We start from the raw sequence: 22,577 nt of genomic DNA on the forward strand, positions 1-22,577 counted from the left end.
CTTCCTTCCTTCCCCCCCAGGCTGAGATATAGAGACTTCCTTTTATGCCCTATGCAATTTAAATATACCATGAGAACATGATCTGGAGTACCACATTGCTCCAATAAGTAGAGGTCATCTTTGTTCAGTTGTATATTCTCCCTAGAGCGAATTGTATCCATTCAGTTCTTTGAGAACAGTAGAAATCAGTTGTGTCATCCTATCATAGCTTATAAAGGAAATTACAGAGAAGTTTATTAAAGATAGACTTTTATCAAAAGATAATTTGAAAACAAGCAAAAATAGAAGTATATAGCCAAATCGCTGTTGTCCTGCCTTTGTTAGTATAGAAGGCTGGTTCCTGAAGCAAATGAGGACTTGTGTTCAAAGATTTGAAGCTTGCATCATATGTCCGTCTTCCTCTTCAGGGCAAAGCATATCTAGAATATTTACTGCATAAAGAAGGAAAAGAGATTAAGGATGTGCCACTGAAATTACTGAAGTCCAAGCAATGTTTCTTATGTAAATTCTTTCTCTGAGAGAGAAAGGAAGAAAGGGACTAATCAAGTTTTCCACAGTTCAGTCTACAAATACTTAAATTCTTGCAATGGATAAAAGAACTAGGTGGTTTTGTTTACAACAACAAAAGGATTTAGAATACATTATGTATCTAGATGGAAAGTGATTATTTGTGTTTAAGTAATAAAGTCGATAGGAAGGAAGGAAGCAGGGAAGGAGGAGGGTAGAGATAGTGGGTAGAAGGGAGGAAGGGAAGGAAAAATGGAAGGAAGAACGGAAAGAAGGAAGGAAGGAAGGAAGGAAGGAAGGAAGGAAGGAAGGAGAGTTTTCAGGAAGGAAAAAACTTCAGAGGAAGTTTTCAACAACAAATCAATGCTGCTCACAAACATGGCTTTAAAGAACCATTACCTTTTTCCCCTTCCTGTTCCCCCATTGATTAAATTCTCTTCCATTTTTTCTTGGAGTTATAGGTTTTTGTTTGTTTGTTTGTTTTCCTCCTTTGCTTTTCTTTGTCTATCCTACTGTTCTCTGTGTTGTTTCACACTTTAATTGCTCTTTATTCTTTTCTTTAAAGACACCATAGATTTTGGTAATATTTAGTTCATTGCCTACCTCCCTGCCATCTTTCCCTCTTTTTGTCTGGAGACCTTCCCTCCATCCTCAATATTTTTTTCTCTTGAAAATGATGAGACACACAATATAATTTAGGAGAGGTGGGTTTGTATAAATATCAACTGCATGACCTCATTTTGCCCAGATGGGTCTCCTGTACAGTTAGAATGAATTAGGACAAATGTGTACAGAGTAAAAGAACTCTGTTCCTTACCTTGGACCTAAGCATCATCCCCGCTACAAATATCCCATACAAAATGCTCTTCAAAATAAGCATGATGTACAAAAACTTCCCAGCTGTAGCACTTCTTTGATAGTTTTCTGAAAAGTAGGAGAAAAAGAAGAAAATAAAAACCAACAGAGAAAACAAACTTTTTTACAAAACTTTCCTGGGCAAGGACATTATTATTTCAACCTGCTGATTAGGAAAACTTGTGCAATGCTCATTTGCACAAGTTATAACTTGGCTGCCCTTAGCTTAAATATCATCTTAATCATTAATTGTATTAGATTTCTCACATTCACAGTGGTGGGACTGATTAGGAGCTGATCTGAAGAAATAGAGTTTGGAAGCATCAAATGAAATTGTATTTGGAGTCTTTCACATGGGAATACAATTTATTCTGATTCTGCATTATATTTAAGGAGACGACATGCTGCAGAATGTCTTTGCTGTCAGTGACCTACCAAGTGTTCTGACTTCTCACTAGAAAATCAGCATCCAGCTTTATGCTATGAGCAGCTGTGCCACAGTGAGAGATATTTTTATGCCAAAATGTTGAGTTTTAGCAGCCAGTCTCATGGAATGTTTAATGAGAACAGACAGAATTGGATGTTCACACATATACAGTAGAACGTGAATGTATATGTCCACATATGTACTTGCTTGTGTACACAGGCATAAACTACCATGCCTGACAGGAAAAACAATCACAGGGACACACTGAGACACTTGTACACAGGACACATCTCTCATTGCACACATGAGCGTTTGTGTAAAGTAACAGACACTTTGTCAAGAGAAGAAAAAATCAGTCATTTAGCTTACCTTTGAAAATAGTACAGCCTAAAAGCAGAAGGAAAGAAAAATAGGAGTTATTATTTGAGCAGTGATATATATCAGCTCACCTTTTGCTGTGTTTGTGCAATTATTTGTATAATGGAGGGTAGATGTGAGAATGAGAATGATAGAGTTTTTAGCCAGTTTGAAGAAAAACAGAATAGAATGGATTCCTTTGACTGGTTTCAGTTTTCTGGGTACTGATAGATCTGAGTTAAGTGTACTAGAACTGCCAAGAAACATGCTTGCAGTGATGACTACTTGCCCTAGAGAAAGGAGCCTACAGAGGATGACACCCACACCCATATAAGTCTTACTCACCAGCATCACCATAGATGAATTTGTGTATTGATTCCTGTGTTTCATTCGTAAAAAAATTGGCAACACACTCAAAACGATTCAAAGGGTTGAACCATTCTTGGGCTGAGATTCTCAGTCGGCTGGTCAGTGAATAAGTATTCCCATATGATGTGGAAGTCTCATCTGTCCCCACCCCTTCTGTCCTGTCAGCACCATTCACCTTCCAGACTAGATTGAGGTTGTCGGGGTAGAAACCAGAGGCCAGGCATACCAGTGTGGCCTTGCTCTTCTCTTGGATCTCTTGCTTTGATGGGGAAAAGATGGCCACAGCTGGTGGTATGATTACATCATTCTTCTCTGAAACAGAAAGCAATACAGCCCAGAGCCTCCATTAATGACTTCACCATCACACATGCAAATATCAAAGCATGGGTGTTTTTTGTTTATTTTGTTTCTTTGATTGGTTGGTTTTGTTTTGTTTTGTTTGTTTGTTTGTAGAAATATGTGTATGGGAAGCTGTATAGTGAATTCACAATTCAATTTGACTTACAACACTGAGTATGCAGGACCATGATCTTTGGGCTAAAAGACAAGTACACATACATTAGCTTATAATTGTCTTTCCAGTATTGTATGTACTAAATATGTCATGCTATATATGCCATTTGAGTCAAAATCAATAGGATATTTGAACAGAATATGGTATGAGGATTTTAAACATAAGTGTGCAGAGCAAGTACAAAATATTTTTTCTTACTATTGACCAAATAGCCAAGATACTAAAGATGAGATGTTAATTGAATACTACTACCCATAATAATAATTTAATTCTTTGTGCTAAACTAGACAATGAGCAGGGGTCAAAGTGAGCCTCTGCATTCACCTTCTGTTGGGTCTTTATGTCTCTGTGTATGTTTGTCTCCTCTCTCTCTGAGTCAAGATTTTTCTGAAATGTCTTGGCTTATTTCACCTTAAGTCCTCTTTCTCTTGTCTTACCGTTTTAAAAAGAAAAATAAAACAAAAAAAACTGAACTCCCCAGACCTATAATCTACAATTTTTTTTAACCTACAAATTTTCCCAAAAGAATCAGGAGTGACAGTGTTTTCTTTCTTAGCAAAGAAATAGTAAGCTATGTTTTCTTACCTAAGCCAGACAGTTTAATTTCTGCCACAAAATGTTGCTTATATCCAAACCACAAGGACATAAAGAAGTAATAAATTCCCCACTTCCATCTATTGAGGAAAACTTGGATTTAAATTTTGAAGGCTTGATTCTGCACTAATGATACAACTTCCACTCTGCCTGTTGAGAAATATGTGGATTATATCCTTAGTGCTAAAAATAGTGCAAAGTGCAAGTTCATTATAGTATGAAAAAAAGCAAATGGGACTTCAACTGTGTTTCTCATGCCATTATCACAGGACTTGTCAGTTCCATCTTTTCTATGAAATGACTCTCTTATTTTTTTCTTGCATAAATCCATGGCAATGTGGAAATGGAGTTCGGAAAAACCAGACATGTCTAAATGTTAGACAAGAATTCTTTTTACCAAAAATCTACTTGCTTTTGTCTGACAATATAAATGCTTGAGTGTTATGGTTCTGTGTGTACATATCTGTAAAGATTTTCACTGATATAGAAACTTTCTCTGATAGACCCTCTTTAATTCAGACTCTTCCCATTTGTCTTTTCTTATGCCCTCATGGATGACACTATAGATTTATCTCCCTCATCAGCATTTACAGTTTTTGCTGATTTTCTCTCTCAGACTCATTTGACTATTTCCTTCTCTTCTTTTTCTCTTTCCTCATCTCTCTGCTAGGAATCCTTCTGAAATCTGAATAGCCAGACATCAGGTAGACAGACAGAAATATCATGGTAAAAATAACTTCAGCAACTCTAATTGGTGTGTCAGACGCCAGACTGAAACTAACAAAGGGAGGGTGGAATCTTGACTCTAGTGAAATTAGTGGAAGCTTTATCAGTCATTTCAATTAAACTAGCATTTTAACATTTTGATGCTTTTTTTTTTTTTTTTTTCCTGGATCCAATGGTATGGTTCAGGGTCAGCACCTAATTTGAGAAAATGCATTTTCCCACGTTTCCCATAGGTGGACATACATATAGGTCACGTCTCTTCCCCCTGAACTGGTCCTACCTTCCGAAAGTATAAATGCTGTCAATTAGGAAAGTCATAGATGTTAGCACTCTATCTGCAACTTTGAGCTGGTTTTCTCCAGCAATGTATTTTTCACCAGAGCTGGAGCAGGGTATGTTCATTCACTCACGCACTTTCATGCACCACCATTCCCCTCTAGTCTTAAATCTGTTGTGTTGCCTCTCTTTTCTCTCTATCTTTTCCTAGAGAATCACAGTTAAGATCACCAGATTTTACTGATTTAGTTCCCAACAAAAATTCTTTTTCATTTTATTTTAGAATCATAAAGGAATTATCTAGTGTTTGCTATATTTCTTTCTTTATTTATTACACGGAACTTTTAAGTGTATTCCTCCTCCAAAATGTACTCTCTGTCTTCGATAACACACTATGTTATTTTTGATCCAAAATGGCCACCCCCAAATCTCTCCTCCACTCGCTCTTATAAAGCTCCACCATATCCACTCTGTAAGTCTATGTGTAAGCAATAGGTTGGTCAGAATTTTTTTCATAGGTTTGATAAATACAGTCACATTCACCAGATGTCCTTATATTCATCTTAATGTGTTCCAGTCAGAGATGGAATTATTTTTATATTCCATTCTGCTGTGCTTCCATAAAAATGGAACAGTTATATTTCATTCTAGTCTACATTAACTATAGAGTATCAATAATGAGACATTCTGAAAAGAGTATCCTTCATCTGAATCTACTGTGTTTCATCTTTGTTTACCTCCATTACACTCCTAGAATCTTGCTCCTTGCACAACATAAGTCAGTTATGATTCCCACTTACCCAGAACTGTTACTTTTGTTCCTTCTCCAAAATACTGGGTATTGATAAAACACAGTTTCACAGTCTAATATCAAAACTACTCACTCCTGTCTTGCACTGCTGTCCAGTGATAAATGTGTTAAAGCTTCAGATATGATTTTTTTTTTTTCACAGTAGTAGCCAAAGGTGTACTGAAAAGAAGTTGTATCAATTATCTGTATGGTAGTTGATCATTAAATATTTTTCATTGTTTTCTAATGATGATTTGGATCATAGCATATGAACAAGCACTCATTTCTCTGTCATTAATAAACCATTAATAAAACAATTTATTGTCTACTGCTGTACTGTGATATCAACATATCCTCACACTTTTTAGGAATTATGATGCATAATGCAAGATCCATCCTCCTTTTGGATACATTCTCACTTTCCTTCCAGCTTCCATGTCTTTTGCTAGTTCCTTATGAATACATGTACATCCCTCCCAATTCTTCCATCCTTTTCTTTCATGGACACACATTCTATTTGGATATGACAATGGGAGATAGACTGTAGGGATACGAAGAAATCATAAGGATTGGTTCATTCTGCAGGTATCCTAATTCTGTGGAAAAAACTTGGTCAGGAATATAGTTCATTTCTAGTAGAAGACAGCCAGTAGACTCATTGAACCCTGGATAGTCTTTGGGACTTCTGCATTTCAAAGGTAGAATATGTTCTTCCAGAATACACATACTTACAAGTCAGTCTTATCTGACTTGAGGTATCTTCTTTGATTGTCTCTTCCTTCTGACTCCACTTTCTTCCATTAATCTTGCTTGCTTGCTAGCTTGCTTGCTAGGTTTATTAATCTGACAATATAATATCAACACATCCAATTCCCCGGGCAAATTTAATAGCAATGAATTGTTTAATTTGCCCCCCTCTTCCTCACAATCCCTGCTATATCCCTCTTTCTTGACCTGCCTTTCCTGAAACATCTTTCCAGCCTTCCTAGTGAGGCTCTGCTGATTCAAACCCTTCTGTTACACTTCTTTTCTTACCTAGAACAGTGAGCCATGTTCCTTCTTCAAAATATGGTATTGTTGCTGACCTTTACATGAAAATGTCTGAGGAGCTTGCCCTGCCTTTCTCCTCCTTATTGGCACAGTTTTCTATTTCCTAGTCCTTCATACTCAGAAAAGCCACCACTGGAACTGTTATACAAGCCACTGGAGATACAGTATGCTACTTCCGAAAGTAAAGTCTACAGCATTAAAATACTAGGACCATGGGGAAAGTCCTGTCCATTCTTCCCTTGCAGTCACTTACTACCTTTACTTCCCTTTCTTTCAAGCCTAACCAAAAAAAAAAAAAAAAATTTAAGCTGTACTGGAGTTAGTCACTGTCTTCCCTATTAACCTACAAAGACTTGCCTTTAGACAAGGAATTTATCAAACCCCTGACTTTAAGTGTCCCAAACAATAACCAGGAACTCTTTCTTTCTTTCTTTTCTTTTCTTTTCTTTTCTTTTCTTTTCTTTTCTTTTCTTTTCTTTTCTTTTCTTTTCTTTTCTTTTCTTTTCTTTTCTTTTCTTTCTTTTCTTTTTTCTCTTCTCTTCTCTTCTCTTCTCTTCTCTTCTCTTCTTTTTCTTTTCTTTTCTTTTTTCTTTTCTTTTCTTTTCTTTTCTTTTCTTTTCTTTTCTTTTCTTTTCTTTTCTTTTCTTTTCTTTTCTTTTTTCTTTTCTCTTCTCTTCTCTTCTCTTCTCTTCTCTTCTCTTCTCTTCTCTTCTCTTCTTTCTTTCTTTTCTTTTCTTTTCTTTTCTTTTCTTTTCTTTTCTTTTCTTTTCTTTCTTTTCTTCTTTTTTCTTTTCTTTCCTTTTTTCTTTTCCTTTCCTCTTTTCTTTTCTTTTCTTTTCTTTTCTTTTCTTTTCTTTTCTTTTCTTTTCTTTTCTTTTCTTTTCTTTTCTTTTCTTTTCTTCTTCTCTCCTCTCCTCTCCTCTCCTCTCCTCTCCTCTCCTCTCCTCTCCTCTCCTCCTCTCCTCTCCTCTCCTCTCCTCTCCTCTTCTCAGGTTATCTTTTTTGTTATCAGGTGCTTAACCTACAAAATCTGTTTTCTCCTCTCTCACAATTAATGTTTGTCCTGGTCTTTAAATACTTCATCAGCCCTCCTCCTCCTCATAAATTATATTAATAGAGCACTAGTTTGTCCCTTAATCTATCTTTCAATTCCTGAACGGAGTATTAGTGCCTTTATCTGCAATTTATCTCAGTTAATGAGTTTTGCTTCAAGAATAAAAACAGTCCAGTAAATTCTGGACTTAATCTTCTACTTTCTCCTAAGGGCTTCCCCCCTCATACTTTCCCGCCTGTGTTTCTGTTTGCTTTTATTCTTTTTTAAATTATTAATTTTTGTATATATATTTCTTCGACTTTCTCAAGAGAAAAAAAAATTACCTAGGAACACCTTTCACAATTATCAGTGCAAATGTGGCAAAAATTACTTATGAGCTAGCAACTGTAGGTGTAAGATTGATCACCAGTCTCACTGGTACATAGAATAACTTAAACATACTTATTTAAAATAGAAAATTATGATTTAAACAAACAAACAAAAATGCTGAAAGACAAAATTCTTCTAAGCAGTTCCGGCTTTCCTTTCTTTTATTTTAAACATACCTTCTAAACAACATTTTCTTACTTGTAACAATCTGCCTGGTCCCTGCTCTAAATTGCAATGGCTCTGTGTAAGCAGAGCTAGAAATTTTTGCTAATAATTATTGCTAAAAACTTGAAGGTAGAATTCCAAATGGCTATGATTGTTATTCTTCATCATCTGAGTCAGTGTGAAAGAGAAATCAGCTCAGATTTCCTCTCTTGGTGGAGAAATAAATGCTAAGACTTGTGACATTACAATGTTTAGTAGGTGATAATAAAAAGGCCTCCTTTTGTTCATGCCTTGTGAATTTAACACCCATAAAGGCATTTTTGTAAAAAGCAGTTTCACAGAAAACCGTTCCTTTGGATTGGAACTATCATGAGACTACATAAGTAACGTCTGTAATCAGAGCACCAAACAAACCTCTTTCTTCAATATGATATTTTCTCCTGTTTCAAAGTGTTTTCAGGAGATGAAGGAAGTGACAAGCCCATTTCATGGGCTCTATGCCTATCTTTCCAGTAGTACCTATATATATATACATTTTCTGACAATGACATTAAAAAATATATGCCAATTACACTAAAATCTGTCATCAAATCCTTTTCAAATAACAAGAATAACAAATGCATTAACTGACAGGACTTTTAATCTGTTCACCATATCAATTCACTTTTCTTACCTACCACAACAAGCCTGGTGCAATCACCAAATTAAACTCCAGTGTAAGAACACAGTGATAGAAGCAGCAGCTACCATCCCTCTCCTGAAAGGGTATCAGTTCTCATCTAGCTAGTGTTCTGTTCCTAGCTCTACCACGCTAGAATCCTGCATCTACTTTGGCTAGAAATCAGCACATTTTTTTATTAGCAGTTATTTGAACATTTGCTTAGATGACGGATAAGAGAAATGGAAGAAAGCTCCTCCTTCACACCCATTACACAGGCAAACACAGTAGAATATGTTCTAAAGCTTTGCCACTTGCTGATTTGGCTGTACTTGTTTTAAACAGGAATGCAAAAATGTCAAAATAGTTGTGTTGGTCATATTGAAAGGTTCCACTAAACTAACACCCTATCTCTGCATTCATTAAGAATAAATGTCAAGTGAAGACTATAGGACTAATGAAGGCATGTAGAAGTTACTTTCCTAAAACACTTTTATCTCCAGCACTTTTCAGTTCAGGTACTACAGGAAAATTGAAGGATCATTTATAGTTTTGTCCTACATTAACCTACATGATCTCACACCAGATCCACATAAACATTTAGTTTACAAATATGCTTAGTAATACAAACTTCTTCTTCTCCTTTATGTCAGTAGACACAGATTTAACAATTACTCTTAACTGCCTTTTGCCAAGATAATCAAACCTTTATCACCTTTTATTGGTTGTTCCAGAATTCTATTCTGTAATGAATTAATATCCTAGAGTAACAAACAAAGGGACAAAAGAAACTTACCAAGCACTGTCAGCTGGGTGCCCTTTCCAAACTGTAGTGGTGAGTTTGCACAGTATTTTGAAGTACCACTACAAAGTGCCACTAAAAGCTATCAACTGCACATAAAACCTATGAAGTATCAGGATATATCATAACTTTCGTTAGATCAGACACTGAAGGGACCATTATGCTGTCATTTGTGTTAGAAAAATACTATACTTTTTCTGAAAAATGTGTTGAAATAGGTTGAATATTACTTCTGGAGATACTGTATCTAGTGAACCCAGCCTCTCTAGGAAGTAACTCTTTCCACCTCTGTATTCTACTTCTCAGTTTCAGAATTCAATCTGAGAAAACTTTTGTAAATTAGAGCAGAAACAGTGAATCTATCTTCTTTCTGCCATCACTAAGCTGTGCTAATGAAGACTTGAGTTTCTGTAACTCACCCATTTGCCCATTCTGCGCTTAGTTTGCCTGTCTTCCCCCCCGCCCAATCTTCATACAACTCTTCAATTTTCTCTTACAAAAAACTCCACTGTCATGGATTTGTTAAAAGTACAGGCTTCTTTTCCTTACCTAGTACCGTTACGTGGGTCCCAGGACCAAACTCAACTGAATATGTATCACGGTACTACAGAGGCTCTCTCAAAATATGCCCCTCCCCATAACAAAAAGGGGACAGAGTAATATGACTACACCATGTGAAAAATCCAGAGAGGAGACAGAGACTGAGGCTAGCAGGAGAACGTGCAAGAATGCTAATAGAGCTAACAAGTAGGCCACAGAATCTGCTTCCCAGATAGAAGTGATATAAATGCTGTTTTGTTGGAAACTGAAAACTAGACTGGACAACATCTGAAGGAGTATCCTGTTGGATATATTGTCAAAAGGATGATGTGGGATTGGGAGGTAGATGTAGGCCTTCTTGTGGCCTCCTTCCTTGGAGACACTTACCTGATTTGGTACTTTTTCCCAGCAGGAGCAGTGTTCATAAGCCTGTCAAAATTACATTTTTCTTTCTTTCTTTTTTTTTTTTCCTCATGATAATATTGTATTCATTTTTCCTCAAGCCCCAGCCTGACAGAATCTTCCAGGACCTCATGGGAGAGCAGAAAGACATTGCATGAAGCAGTATGGTTCCCATGTGGCTATTTATTAATGACCACAAACCTACTGATTTCTGTACAGAGGACGTCCTGTTTGAGACTGTCCTGTCATGTTGGAAATATCTACAGATCACTGATGGACTGAGCAAAATGTTTTTTTTCTACTTACAAAGTCTTCAACGACGTCTAGACTACAAACCCTCCCACGTGAAGAAAAACAGGAACATTGCCAGGATTTCATTACAAGATAAAAAAAAATATGTGGGTGACTTCTGGGTATAAAGAGGAGAGAATTCATTATGTTTTGTCTACCTGTTCTCGCTGGGTGTACTTGGGAGCTTCAGAGTTTATCCCTTCTTAGGGAGGGTTTCTGTAAAGGCCTCCCAGAGGAAAGCATCGCTCTCCTACCAGTGTTCTTGCAATGACTGATTTTGATGCTTCCTTCAGCTCCACTCTCAGTGACCAAGGACAAATTTTAGAAAATGCCAAAGTCTGTGCTTACACTGACTGGACTATAGAAAATGGATGGTCTTGACTGTGTGATCATATTGCAAAGATATCTGGGGAGAATAAAGTGCTTCTGTCCCTCTGTATGCAGAGCTGTACTATGCTATTTGACTCCTCCAACACATTACCACACATCAACCCAGTCCTGTATATATATCTGATGACAAACAGGAAAGGGAGATGGCTGTGATAGGTTGAGAACTAGAAAGACACAGACATGGGTATGAGCACACCACAGAGATGCTAAACGCTAGTAGGAAGGTAAACAGCACAAGTGCAGTGAAAAAAGATGAGTGCAAACTTGTTGTCATGGGATAATTTAGGGGAAAGATAGTTACAAAAAGAAAACACCACCACCACAACCAAATGCCATAGTTTCTAAAATACATTTACTAATATATTAGGCTGGGTATAGTGGGTGGATAGCAGTTTTTATTCTAAGATTTCTGACACACACACAGACACAGAATACACCAAATACATCAATCAAGCCCTCCATAAAATCTGTGGCCAGCACCCTGGACATGGGTAAACATAACACTCACTCCAACTGGTCAATGGGTCTAAGTCCAAGCTGATCACCAGGCTTACAATGCGCACCTCAAGTTGTCTTCTACAGTGTTGGACATCATTAATGTTTTTGCCTAGAAGAGATCTTGTCTCAACTATTTACTGTTCTTTGCCTTAGATGGCTGGCATAAGTCAGCATTGGCCTTCCTAGTCATGTCACACCAGACTGACCTCTTTGACTTTATCCATATTTGAAGCCAATTAACAATTGTTACCTGTTACAATCACCTTCTAGCTTCCCACCATGTATATAACAAAGATGAAAACCTTTTAACAGTTTTGGAGGATGCAGTCTGGAACTCTCCCCCATCCCAGTGATCTGTGTTTCATTTCTCTGTACTGCATAGAATCATGTAATGAATGAGAACAGGGCAAATGTAGTCAAAGCCTCATTTTGTCTGAGCGGTACTTTCAGGCAGGTTTCACTTTGATACTCTCTGTCAAGGCCTGAGTGTGCCAATAGCCATAATGTACCTGATCACCCTCACCTGGGACCTCTCTCCATGAGCCCAGGATCTCCATTTGAGCTTGGACCTGGGCCTTCAATTCTTGCCTGAGCCATGTTTTAAGTGTACCTGTATCCATCCTCCTCAGTCGAACTTGGATCTTTGTTGTAGGTAGCTTGTTTTCTAGATGGACCTCTCATATGCACACTGTAGCTTGTCTCCAGTCATGTCTTTGGTCCTGTCTCTTGGACAGACCAGCACCATGAGGCCATACACAATGAGACCATGCAGCAGCAATGTGGCCTTATGGCAAAGAATCACAGAATCATAGAATTACAGAATCATCTAGGTTGGAAGAGACCTCCAAGGTCACCTAGTTCAACCTCTGATCTAACACTAACAAGTCCTCCACTAAACCATATCACTAAGCTCTACATCTAAATGTCTTTTAAAGACCTCCAGGGATGCTGACTCAACACTTCCCTGGGCAGCCTATTCCAATGCCTAACAACCCTTTCAGTAAAGAAGTTTTTCCTAATATCCAACCTAAACGTCCCCTGGCGCAACTTCAGCCCATTCCCCCTCATCCTGTCATCAGGTACATGGGCGAATAGGCCAACCCCCACCTTGCTGCAGCCTCCTTTAAGGTGTCTATAGAGAGCGATAAGGTCACCCCTGAGCCTCCTCTTTTCCAGGCTGAACAAGCCCAGCTCCCTCAGCCGCTCCTCATAAGACTTGTTCTCCGGACCCCTCACCAGCTTCGTTGCCCTTCTCTGGACTTGCTTGAGTACCTCAATGTCCTTCCTGTAGTGAGGGGCCCAAAACTGAACACAGTACTCGAGGTGCGGCCTCACCAGAGCCAAGTACAGGGGGACAATCACTTCCCTAGACCTGCTGGCCACACTGTTTCTTATACAAGCCAGGATGCTGTTAGCCTTCTTGGCCACCTGAGCACACTGCTGGCTCATATTCAGCCGACTATCAACCAATACTCCCAGGTCTTTCTCTGCCAGGCAGCTTTCCAGCCACTCATCTCTCAGCCTGTAGCTCTGCTTGGGGTTGTTGCGCCCCAGGTGCAGGACCCGGCACTTGGCCTTGTTGAACTTCATACAGTTGGCCTCAGCCCATCGGTCCAGCCTAAAGAAAGTTAATTGTGTCCTGGTCTGCCATAGGAGTGTTGCCAATAGGTTGAAAGAGGTGATCTTTCCCTCTACATAGCTCTGGTGAGGCCACATCTGAACTGCTGTGTCCATTTCTGGGTTCCATTGTACAAGAAAGATATGGAAATATTGAAGAGAGTCAAGTGAAGAGCCACTAACATGATTAAGAAACTGCTAAGGCTGAGGGAGCTGTGACTGTTTAGACTGGAGAATAGAAGACTAAGGGGGGAATCTCACCAATGTACACGAATATATGTGGTATGGTTTTAAGAAGACAGAGTCAGGCTTTCTTCAGTGGTACTGAAAGAGAAACAAGCTGCTGGTATTTAAGGTAGCTATTGTTTGACTTAAGTAAATTTAGTGAAGTCCTGGGCCACTGTATGAGCTCTGTGTAACCTGAACCTGGTATATAGTGGTGATCGAGCAACAGTGACCAGCATTGGTTGGGGTGGGGGTGGCACTGATGGGGTGGGGTGGGGGTGGTGAGGAGGAGAGGATGTGCTGACCAAGGATGGCGCCAGATGAGAGCCTTCCCCAGAAGATAACAGAAGCCATGCTGCTTTGAGAGATAGCAGAAGCCATCCTGCCCTGCAACAAACTGCAAATCTGAAGGAACATAACAAGCATGTGTCAAATACAGATTGGACTATAGCAGATGAAGTGAAGACTGTACATGTATAAGAATCAAGGGAAAGCTTTGAGTGGGGTCCCTCCTTGGAGGCACACAGTTTGAGCTGATGTAATGGGAACCATTAAATTCTCACTGCTTTAAATAAGAGTTGACTCTCAGTGAATTCTAGTTGTCTGGGGAGACCCATTCTGCTAGGGGAAACAAGGGGATCCCCTAACAGGTAGCCAGTGACAAGACAAGAGGCAATGGGCACAAACTGAAACACGGGAGGATCTTCATGAACATCAGGAAATACATTTTATTGTTTATTTTTTTACTATGACTGAACACTGGAGTGGGTTGCACATAGAAGTTGTGGAGTCTCACTCCTTAGAGATGTTCATAAGCCACCTGGACATGGTCTTGGGCAACCTGCTGTAAGTGATCATGCTTGAACAAGGGAGTTAGACCATAAGATCTCTGGAGATCTCTTCCAACCTCAACCATTTTGTGATTCTGTGAACCCACATTGTAGCCTTCTTTCCAGTCCTGTCTGTGGAGTACAGCCCATTCTAGTCTTCTTTTGCTGCTGACTGGACATCCTGGATGTATTCATCGTGGTTCACTGCTTACTGTGTTCAGCTGCTGTGGGACTGCGCCCTGGTTAGTGAAGCCACTGTTCATGTTGTATTCACCCTTGGCTCCTGGCTTCCCTTTCCCACTGGCCCTTGCTGCTCTTTGTCATTTTCTCAGAAGACTATACATAACTAATAACACTTAGACATATTCATACAGTTTCTCCTCATAGTAGTCTCCAGGTGAAAGACACAGAAACCAAACCTACAGAATAATGAGGGACTTCAGCAGGGAATGAAGACACTCAGGAAGTCTTAGCTGGCATGATGGAGAAGTGACTCAGTATGAGCTTCAAGCATGATCTGTAGTAGGAATTTGCAAGCCTTGGATGCAAAAGCAAGCAATAGAATGTAAGATATGGGAGATTGTTTTACAGTGCAAAAACACAATAATCTGTCTGAGAAGAACATAACATGAATTAATATCAGGGAGTTGAACATCTCCAGACAGAAATAAAGTAGATCTACCCAAAAGTGGAGGTGAAAAGCTACTACAACATTACTGAGAAGGGAAGGTCTTTCACTATAATTAAAATCAATTAAATGATAATTATATTAGATGATAGTTAAGTGGTCCTTTTTAGACTTCTGACAAATGCTTATGCTCATGAATAAGGTGGCTTTGAAATTAGTTTCCAAACTGGTTTTGTTATATGGCTTGACTTGTTCATACCTGATGCTGGCAGCCTGAAATCAATTCATGGTTTAACTTTTACAAGAAAAGCGAGAATTTATCCATTTTATTCTTTTGCCCAACTCTGTTGGTTGGAGAAAACAAAGAAGAGGTGCTCTTTCATTTCACCTTTGGTTATTCTATACTCTGGACTTGTTGGGTCTCCTTCAACACTGAAAAGAATGACCTGAACTATGTACAGCTCATTCAGATGCTAAGTGATTAACATAGGGTATAGACAAAGATCAGCAGCTCTCTATACCTGCTCATCCTTCTCCTCAGGAGTGTTTCTGACATGCCCCAAAGGGGCAATTCTTTTGGGGCCAGATTCACCAATCTGGACAACTTTCTTTTCATTATGAAGATACCACAAGATGGAGATGAACAGTACTCTTGACCATTGGGAGTGTGAATAACTTTTTCCTTGCTTTTTAAACTCTGTTCATCAATAGCTCTGGTCTGTTTCTTTCAGTCTTCCTCTTCTCAGGGGGGTATATTTTGATAGTAGTAGTCAAGCTTTCATTCTCACAGCCTTCCCTCCTCTCTCACATGATACCATCATCCATTTTCGTCATACAATACTGCATGCAGTAGAACAGTGTGTTTATCCTCTAGGAATACAAAAACACTACCATCATCCTAATCACATATCAGGGTGGGTGTGGGGAAGGATGTAGGAGGACATTATGAAGAGTCTTATGAGTGTTAAACAGGAGTACACAGTAGATGGACTACCGTTCATGCATGTCCTGTGAGTGTTTAACTTTATGCAGGAGTTAAATACACATATTTGGAATTTTCTTGTTTTCCTGCCCTGAAATAAATGTAAACTTTCTTTTGCCCAGGTAAGTGTCTAAAGTTAATTTTCTTGCATTTACCCTTAACTTATCTTCTGTAATATGAGGGAAAGAGAAACTCGTTTTTTATCACCTGTTTAGTCCTTGGTTTCTATAATGAGAAGGGCAGCAGTTAGTCCCTTCTGTATCAGCAGTGAGGGTTTCATTTCATAATAAAAAGGTCAAAATAATGGTCTGAATGTGAGATCTGTGTTGGTGTGCAAATGCTTCCATACTTCACAGCTGGCTACGTGTGGTATTGCAGGCAATACCAAAAAATTACGAAAAACTTATTTTTTTTTCTTCTTTGGCCCCCAAAGAATTTATGATTGTCAAATCACAGGAATATCCCTTCTACCTCAACCCCCATTTTTCTTTTCTTCATTTAGACTGAGGTTGGATCCATCTTCTCAATTTATGAACTGCTGTAGCACAAAAACTGTTGACAAAGAAGGGATGAAGCATAGGAAGACTGTTAACACAAAATGTACCACTGGCCATCTAAATACTGCTGTGCAAGGGTTGATGATGTCCTAGGTGTTCTAAGATGAAAGAGAGAATACTCTAGGAGGGAATGGTAAGTTCCAGTTATTTTATTTGGGGTTACTGAATCCAACAGAAAAAAGGCTGCTCCAGCCTCATTCTGTGTCCCTCTGGCTGATCAGCATAAAGGTCTGATCAGGAGGGATATACAGGATGGATCCCTCCATTAGCTGGCCTTAGACATTCTGTTTGTCTAGGAGCTGGCCCTGGATCCTTGGGCTCCTCACATCCTCACATGCTGGTAGCTGGACATTTGAGCCCCTGAGGCCTGCAGTCCCACTCCACTCCTTGGTACAGACACTTGGTACAGATACTAACCTCCAGTTACCCCACACACCTGCACACATACTGGGACCTACACATATGTACTATGCATCTCCCAGCAACTTGACTTAGACATGCAGTCTGTTTGGTATCCCCTCTCCCAGTCACTGGACTGGGCTGTGCAAGCTTCTGAAGCTTGGAGTCCACTCCAGTTGCTGCTATACAGTAGCAGCAGTGGATGAGCCTTCTAATATTCTCATAAGAGATAGACTGTTTCTCTCAGGACTGTCTGTGAATGTTTTTTAATGTGAGTTCCTCACAATACTACAGGTCACTGGAACTCATGGTGTAGGAAGCTATTGCTACAAAAAAATCAAACTAAAAAAAAAAAAAATCAATTCAAGCTTCTCAAATGGAATGAAGATAAAACTTTATTCCCAATTCAAGGAGCTGATGCAACTTGATGGAACTCTCTAATCAACAAGAAGGTGTTAGTTTTAAAGCTATGACAGAGATATTTTTGGATGTCCATGGAAAACCCACCAGTGATTACAACAAATTAGAAAGAACAGGAGGGAACAGAGAAACACAAGAAACAAGATCTTAGACAGAAGCCTGTATCCTTTATACAGTAAAAAATTGAATTTGCTTTGGTCCTGCTGATGCAATGGAGAGGGTTATTCATTCATTCTGTGTACAGTGTGCCACCAGCCTAAATGAAAACAAAACAGAATTAACAAACAAGCAAAAGCCACAAATACAACAATCTAGGAAATAGTAGTCCACATATATCAGTGTCTAAACTGTTGTGTTTCCTGAGAATATTAACAAAAATGAGCATGTTGTAGCTCTCGGTTTTCACCCTTTCTTTGTAGCAAGAAAGTATCTTAACCTCTACATATTATTTTCTTACATCCTGACCTAATAGTTTTACACACAGATTTTCGCAGATCATTGTGACCCAGTAAAGTACAAACCTACTTCCTCAAGCAGCCTTCAAAAAGGAGACAAAAAAGTCTTGAAAATAATTGAGGTTCTGTTCATACTCACTCTCAGCTCTGTCAGGTCCCTTTTCAAACATACCTCCCAGTCCTGTTTTTAAAGGAACAAATGCTGAGACTTCTACTACTCTTACTGGAATTATCTGCTAGGTGTATGAGAAGCTTATGGATAAAAAGTATTTCATGGCAGTTACTAGCTACTTAAACTTCTCCCACTTCTTCAGATTTATCCCATTCATCGCACATATCTCCTCAAAACCCCTGTTTATTACTTTTACTGCAGCCATGTGTCTCTTTTCAGTGCTTATAGAAAAGTATGATATATATGATATTTCCTTTTTTTACCTTCTGGATAAGTTGTGCATAATTATTCTTCTCTTTTTCCATGTGTTTAAAGAGTATTTCCAGAAGGAATTGCTCTGCTAGATAGCACTGATTTTGTTTGAGATGTGGAAAAACAGTAATAGAAAATTCATCACTTGCGATTTTTCAAACTAGGCAGGACATAGCTCTGCAGAGCATATGGAGAACACCCCACGCCTGAGAGTAGGTTTTGTCTTATGCTTGTACTAGTGAACAAAATCATACTGGAAGTGATACACAAGCCTACCTTGGCTGTCAACATCAGAGTGCACACCAAAATAGCATACAAGAAGGCTTTCCCACAGAGAATGAGGTAAGTGAGCTTCAGAGAATTTCCATGTAGCATGTAGAACTCTGCAAACCAAATATCATTGGTGTATTGAATTATCATCAACAGGAGAGACTGGATCTAATGTAGCTTTAATCAAATAAGAATTCTTGAAATCTTTAACTAAGCAAAGCAAAGGAACTAGAGCCAAATAAATAGCTATGTTAACACCTGTGATAGCACAGGAGATGAAAGAATATTGTGATTCAAAGAACCATAGGAGAAAATGACCCTAGAAAAGACATAGATTGGCTTTATTCTAAAAGAGTATGTCCTAATTGGGAACATTTAACCTTTGTGTTACCACACTTGCTGAAAAACTAGGGTGGTCTTGTTAATCACCCTTAGGAACTGGAATTAAGCTGAATCGCAAGATACAATTTTTTTCACTCATTCTTTTCAGTGGCCTTGTGAATGCTGATATATAAGCAAAGTTTTACTTAGTCCAGAATATCCTGGAATCTACACTTTCATTCTTACATCTTTTTCACTCTCAAGGTACCGTGGTAGTGTTGAGAGACCAGCCTGATTTCATTTCAGCCTTCAGATACTTGAAGCAGTAAAGAAGTTGGTCAAAATCAAGAATATGTAATTACGAATACATAGAGGAAATAATCATAATTATTTGTACAGATATCTTCACAGTTTGATGGAAAGCTGTGACTTTTAATAAGAAACATTCTGAATTCAATAATAGGAAATATTAAGAATTCTGGGGTTATAATTTTGAGGTCATAATCACTTGGCTAACTATGATTTCTTTTCTTTCAGGGATTATTTTTCTTCTAGGAAAAAGATAAGCAAGCAGCTTCCCAATAGAAAGCAACATTGAGGACTGGAGAAGATAAAAAGAGCAAATGACAGTACAGGAAAGTTCCACTGTTTCTTGTACCATTTCAAAAGGTAAACATAAAGAAGAGCTAAAAAACCAGCTATGTACAACATGCAGGTCCAGCCATTCCTGAGTCTTTTTTTTTTTTTTTTTAATCTGACATTCATGCTGTTTAGGTGTAGAAGTATAAGTTATTCTTTTATTGGAAAAAAAAATATATATGTCTTGTACCCCTTGTACATAACATCAGTAAAACTGGAATTGAAATAAATGCAGATATTTTTTTGCTTGTGAGGAGACACACATACCTTCAGTAAGCGCACATCCTGAAAGGCAAAAATGAATTGAAAATTACATTTCTCTTCAATGTGAATATAGCACAAATTTTAGAAGTTTAATTTCACAATATTTATTTTACTATACTATATATTTTACATCAGTATATATTTAGTACAGTAAATATATAAACACAGTATAAAATATAAATATAGTATATATTATATCATAATAAACATTTTACTATATATTTACACTAAGAAAATCTGAAGAAACCTTTGAAAACCTATAGATATATAATGATAATAATAGAAACACAGGTCTGGGAATATGGAAATAGGTACACATTTACATATAATTTGTGCCATGAACACACCACTGTACATAGAAATAAGTAACCCACAGCCTTTTTCCTCCTTTAAGTGATTTCTAGTTTGTACACCGTGATGATGATACTCTTTTATTTTTATTTTTTTACTTACCAGCATCACCATAGATGAATTTGTGTATTGATTCCTGTGTTTCATTCGTAAAAAAATTGGCAACACACTCAAAATGATTCAAAGGGTTGAACCATTCTTGGGCTGAGATTCTCAGTCGGCTGGTCAGTGAATAAGTATTCCCATATGATGTGGAAGTCTCATCTGTCCCCACCCCTTCTGTCCTGTCAGCACCATTCACCTTCCAGACTAGATTGAGGTTGTCGGGGTAGAAACCAGAGGCCAGGCATACCAGTGTGGCCTTGCTCTTCTCTTGGATCTCTTGCTTTGATGGGGAAAAGATGGCCACAGCTGGTGGTATGATTACATCATTCTTCTCTGAAACAGAAAGCAATACAGCCCAGAACCTCCATTATTGTTTTCAGCCAGGAAACTCTTGTAACTGTGCATCATATTTGTGCTGTGTGACTCCTGGTATGTCTGGCCTTTTAACAAATGCCTATTAGACATATAATTATTTGTTAGACAGATAGACGTCAAGAAACTGCAAAAATTCACTCATTGCACAGAAATATAAAAGGCCTGGCTACAGAAATGGAGCACTGTTTGTATTTCTGGTGTTGTCCCTGTCAGAAGAACAGGAAAGCTTATAAGAAGCTGAGCAAACAAAGTAAAGTACCCAAAAGGTCTGTATTTGTAGTAACAGACAAAAGCCTGTGTTGTAAGGCACAAGCATCTTTAGCTGACTGCAGCACATTCCTGGAGTTGTAGTAAGACAGGACTGTTACTGCAGTGTTCAGAATTATATTTCCATGTGATACCCTAATTGGAGCCCCAGCTGAGGGGCGACCTGAAAAGAAAGAGATAATCTTTCTCACTATCTGAAGTGAATAACTCTTTAGGTAGGTAACCTGAGCCTGCCTGGGGCAAGTTTAGCTCTAGATCTTTACTTGCCATCCTTTTTTAAGACTACCAAATATCTCTTTATGTTATTTATTATTTAGGTTATCCTGGGTATGAGAAAACCTCACCTTAGACTTTTCAAAGTAAAGTGAGAATCTATACACTCAGAAAACAAAAGATATTCCATGTCCTAGAGCATTTAATATTTTTAGTCTCAAGACTGTTTAAGACATTTAATCTTACATATATATATACATATAAAATATGCAGATATATGTATATCTTATATGTATATCTACAGTCAGAAGAGATGTACAAGGTAACAATGAGATGCTATTCAGAAACTAGGCAGTGACTAAAAGCCACCTTTTCATATTTTTTTATATTTGTTATATATTTTACTAGAGTTCCTTTCTTTTATTAAGCTTGATAATTCTGCCAGGTCTGCAGAGTGCACATGGAAACAGAAATTCAGAAAGAACTATGAAGCCAGATAAAGAGTAAACTTTTAGTTTTTCCTTATGATAGAATTAACAGAGTTGTGACCAGCAGTTCTAGGGAGGTGATTGTCCCTCTCTGCTCTGCCCTTGTGAGGCCCTACTTGGAATACTGTGTCCAGGTCTGGGGCCCCCAGCACAAAAAGATGTGGCCTTGTTAGAGCAGGTCCAGGGGAGGGCCATGAGGATGATCAGAGCTCTGGAGCACCTCTCCTATGAAGAAAGGCTGAGAGAGCCAGGGTTATTCATCCTAGAGAAGAGAAGGTTCCAGGGTGACCTCATTGCAGCTTTTCAAGACTTAAAGTGTGCTTATTAAAAAGATGGAGAGCAACTTTTTGGTTGGGCAGATAATGACAAGACAAGGGAGAATGGTTTTAAACTAATAGAGAGGAAATCTAAAATTAGATGTTAGGAGTGAAATTCTTCACTCAGAGGGTGGTGAGGCACTGGAATAGGTTGTCCAGGCAGACTGTGGATGCCCCATCCCTGGAGGTGTTCAAGATCAGGTTGGGCTAGGCCCCGGGCAGCCTGGTCTAGTGGGAGGTGTCCCTGCCCATGGCAGGGAGGTTGGAATTAGATTGTCTTTAAGGTCCCTTCCAATCCAAACCAGTCTATGATTCTACAGTACATTGTGGATGCTCTTCCTGATCATTCCCTCCTTTCTGGAGTGGACATACATAAATAAACAGAAATTTATCTTGCATAGATCTTGACCCATAAGCCCTGGACTTTTCTTTCAACCGTTAGCCTTAATCATGATTGTCAGTGCCTACTCTACAAAGAACCTTAGGGCCCTTCTGTGAAAATATGAGCTCATACAGACCTCAGAAAGAGGTAACTAGATAGTTACATATATAACTCACTAGCAAGTTTGGCACTGCTTTCCTTCCAAAAGTAAGGCTGATCACTTTTACTGCTCCTTCTAGTACATGGTTTGATGATTTATTTTTTTAATCTTAAAATTCTTTCTAGCATAAGTTCATTGTCTCATAGCCCCAGTGGCTAAAGAGTGAAGACACTGAAACAGATGAGAACAGAAAAGAATAGTGAGAAAGATTCAACATGCTAAAAGAAAAAAAGAAAAAAAAAAGAGAGAGAGAG

At 38.5% G+C, this 22,577-nt stretch overlaps 1 gene segment (V, D, J or C); it reads right to left on the reverse strand.

Annotated features, from left to right (window-relative positions):
• Positions 1–388: 388 nt before the first annotated feature.
• LOC118247547 (T-cell receptor beta-2 chain C region-like) overlaps positions 389–22,577 on the reverse strand; it is a 68,406-nt gene continuing 46,217 nt past the window's right edge. Inside the window, 5 exon segments of the C gene segment in view lie at positions 389–431; positions 1,325–1,431; positions 2,159–2,176; positions 2,492–2,827; positions 5,426–5,459. Of these exon segments, the coding sequence occupies positions 429–431; positions 1,325–1,431; positions 2,159–2,176; positions 2,492–2,827; positions 5,426–5,459 (498 nt within the window).

The sequence above is a fragment of the Cygnus atratus genome, chromosome 1 (genome assembly GCF_013377495.2).
Source record: "Cygnus atratus isolate AKBS03 ecotype Queensland, Australia chromosome 1, CAtr_DNAZoo_HiC_assembly, whole genome shotgun sequence".
Classification (NCBI taxonomy): Eukaryota; Metazoa; Chordata; class Aves; order Anseriformes; family Anatidae; genus Cygnus; species Cygnus atratus.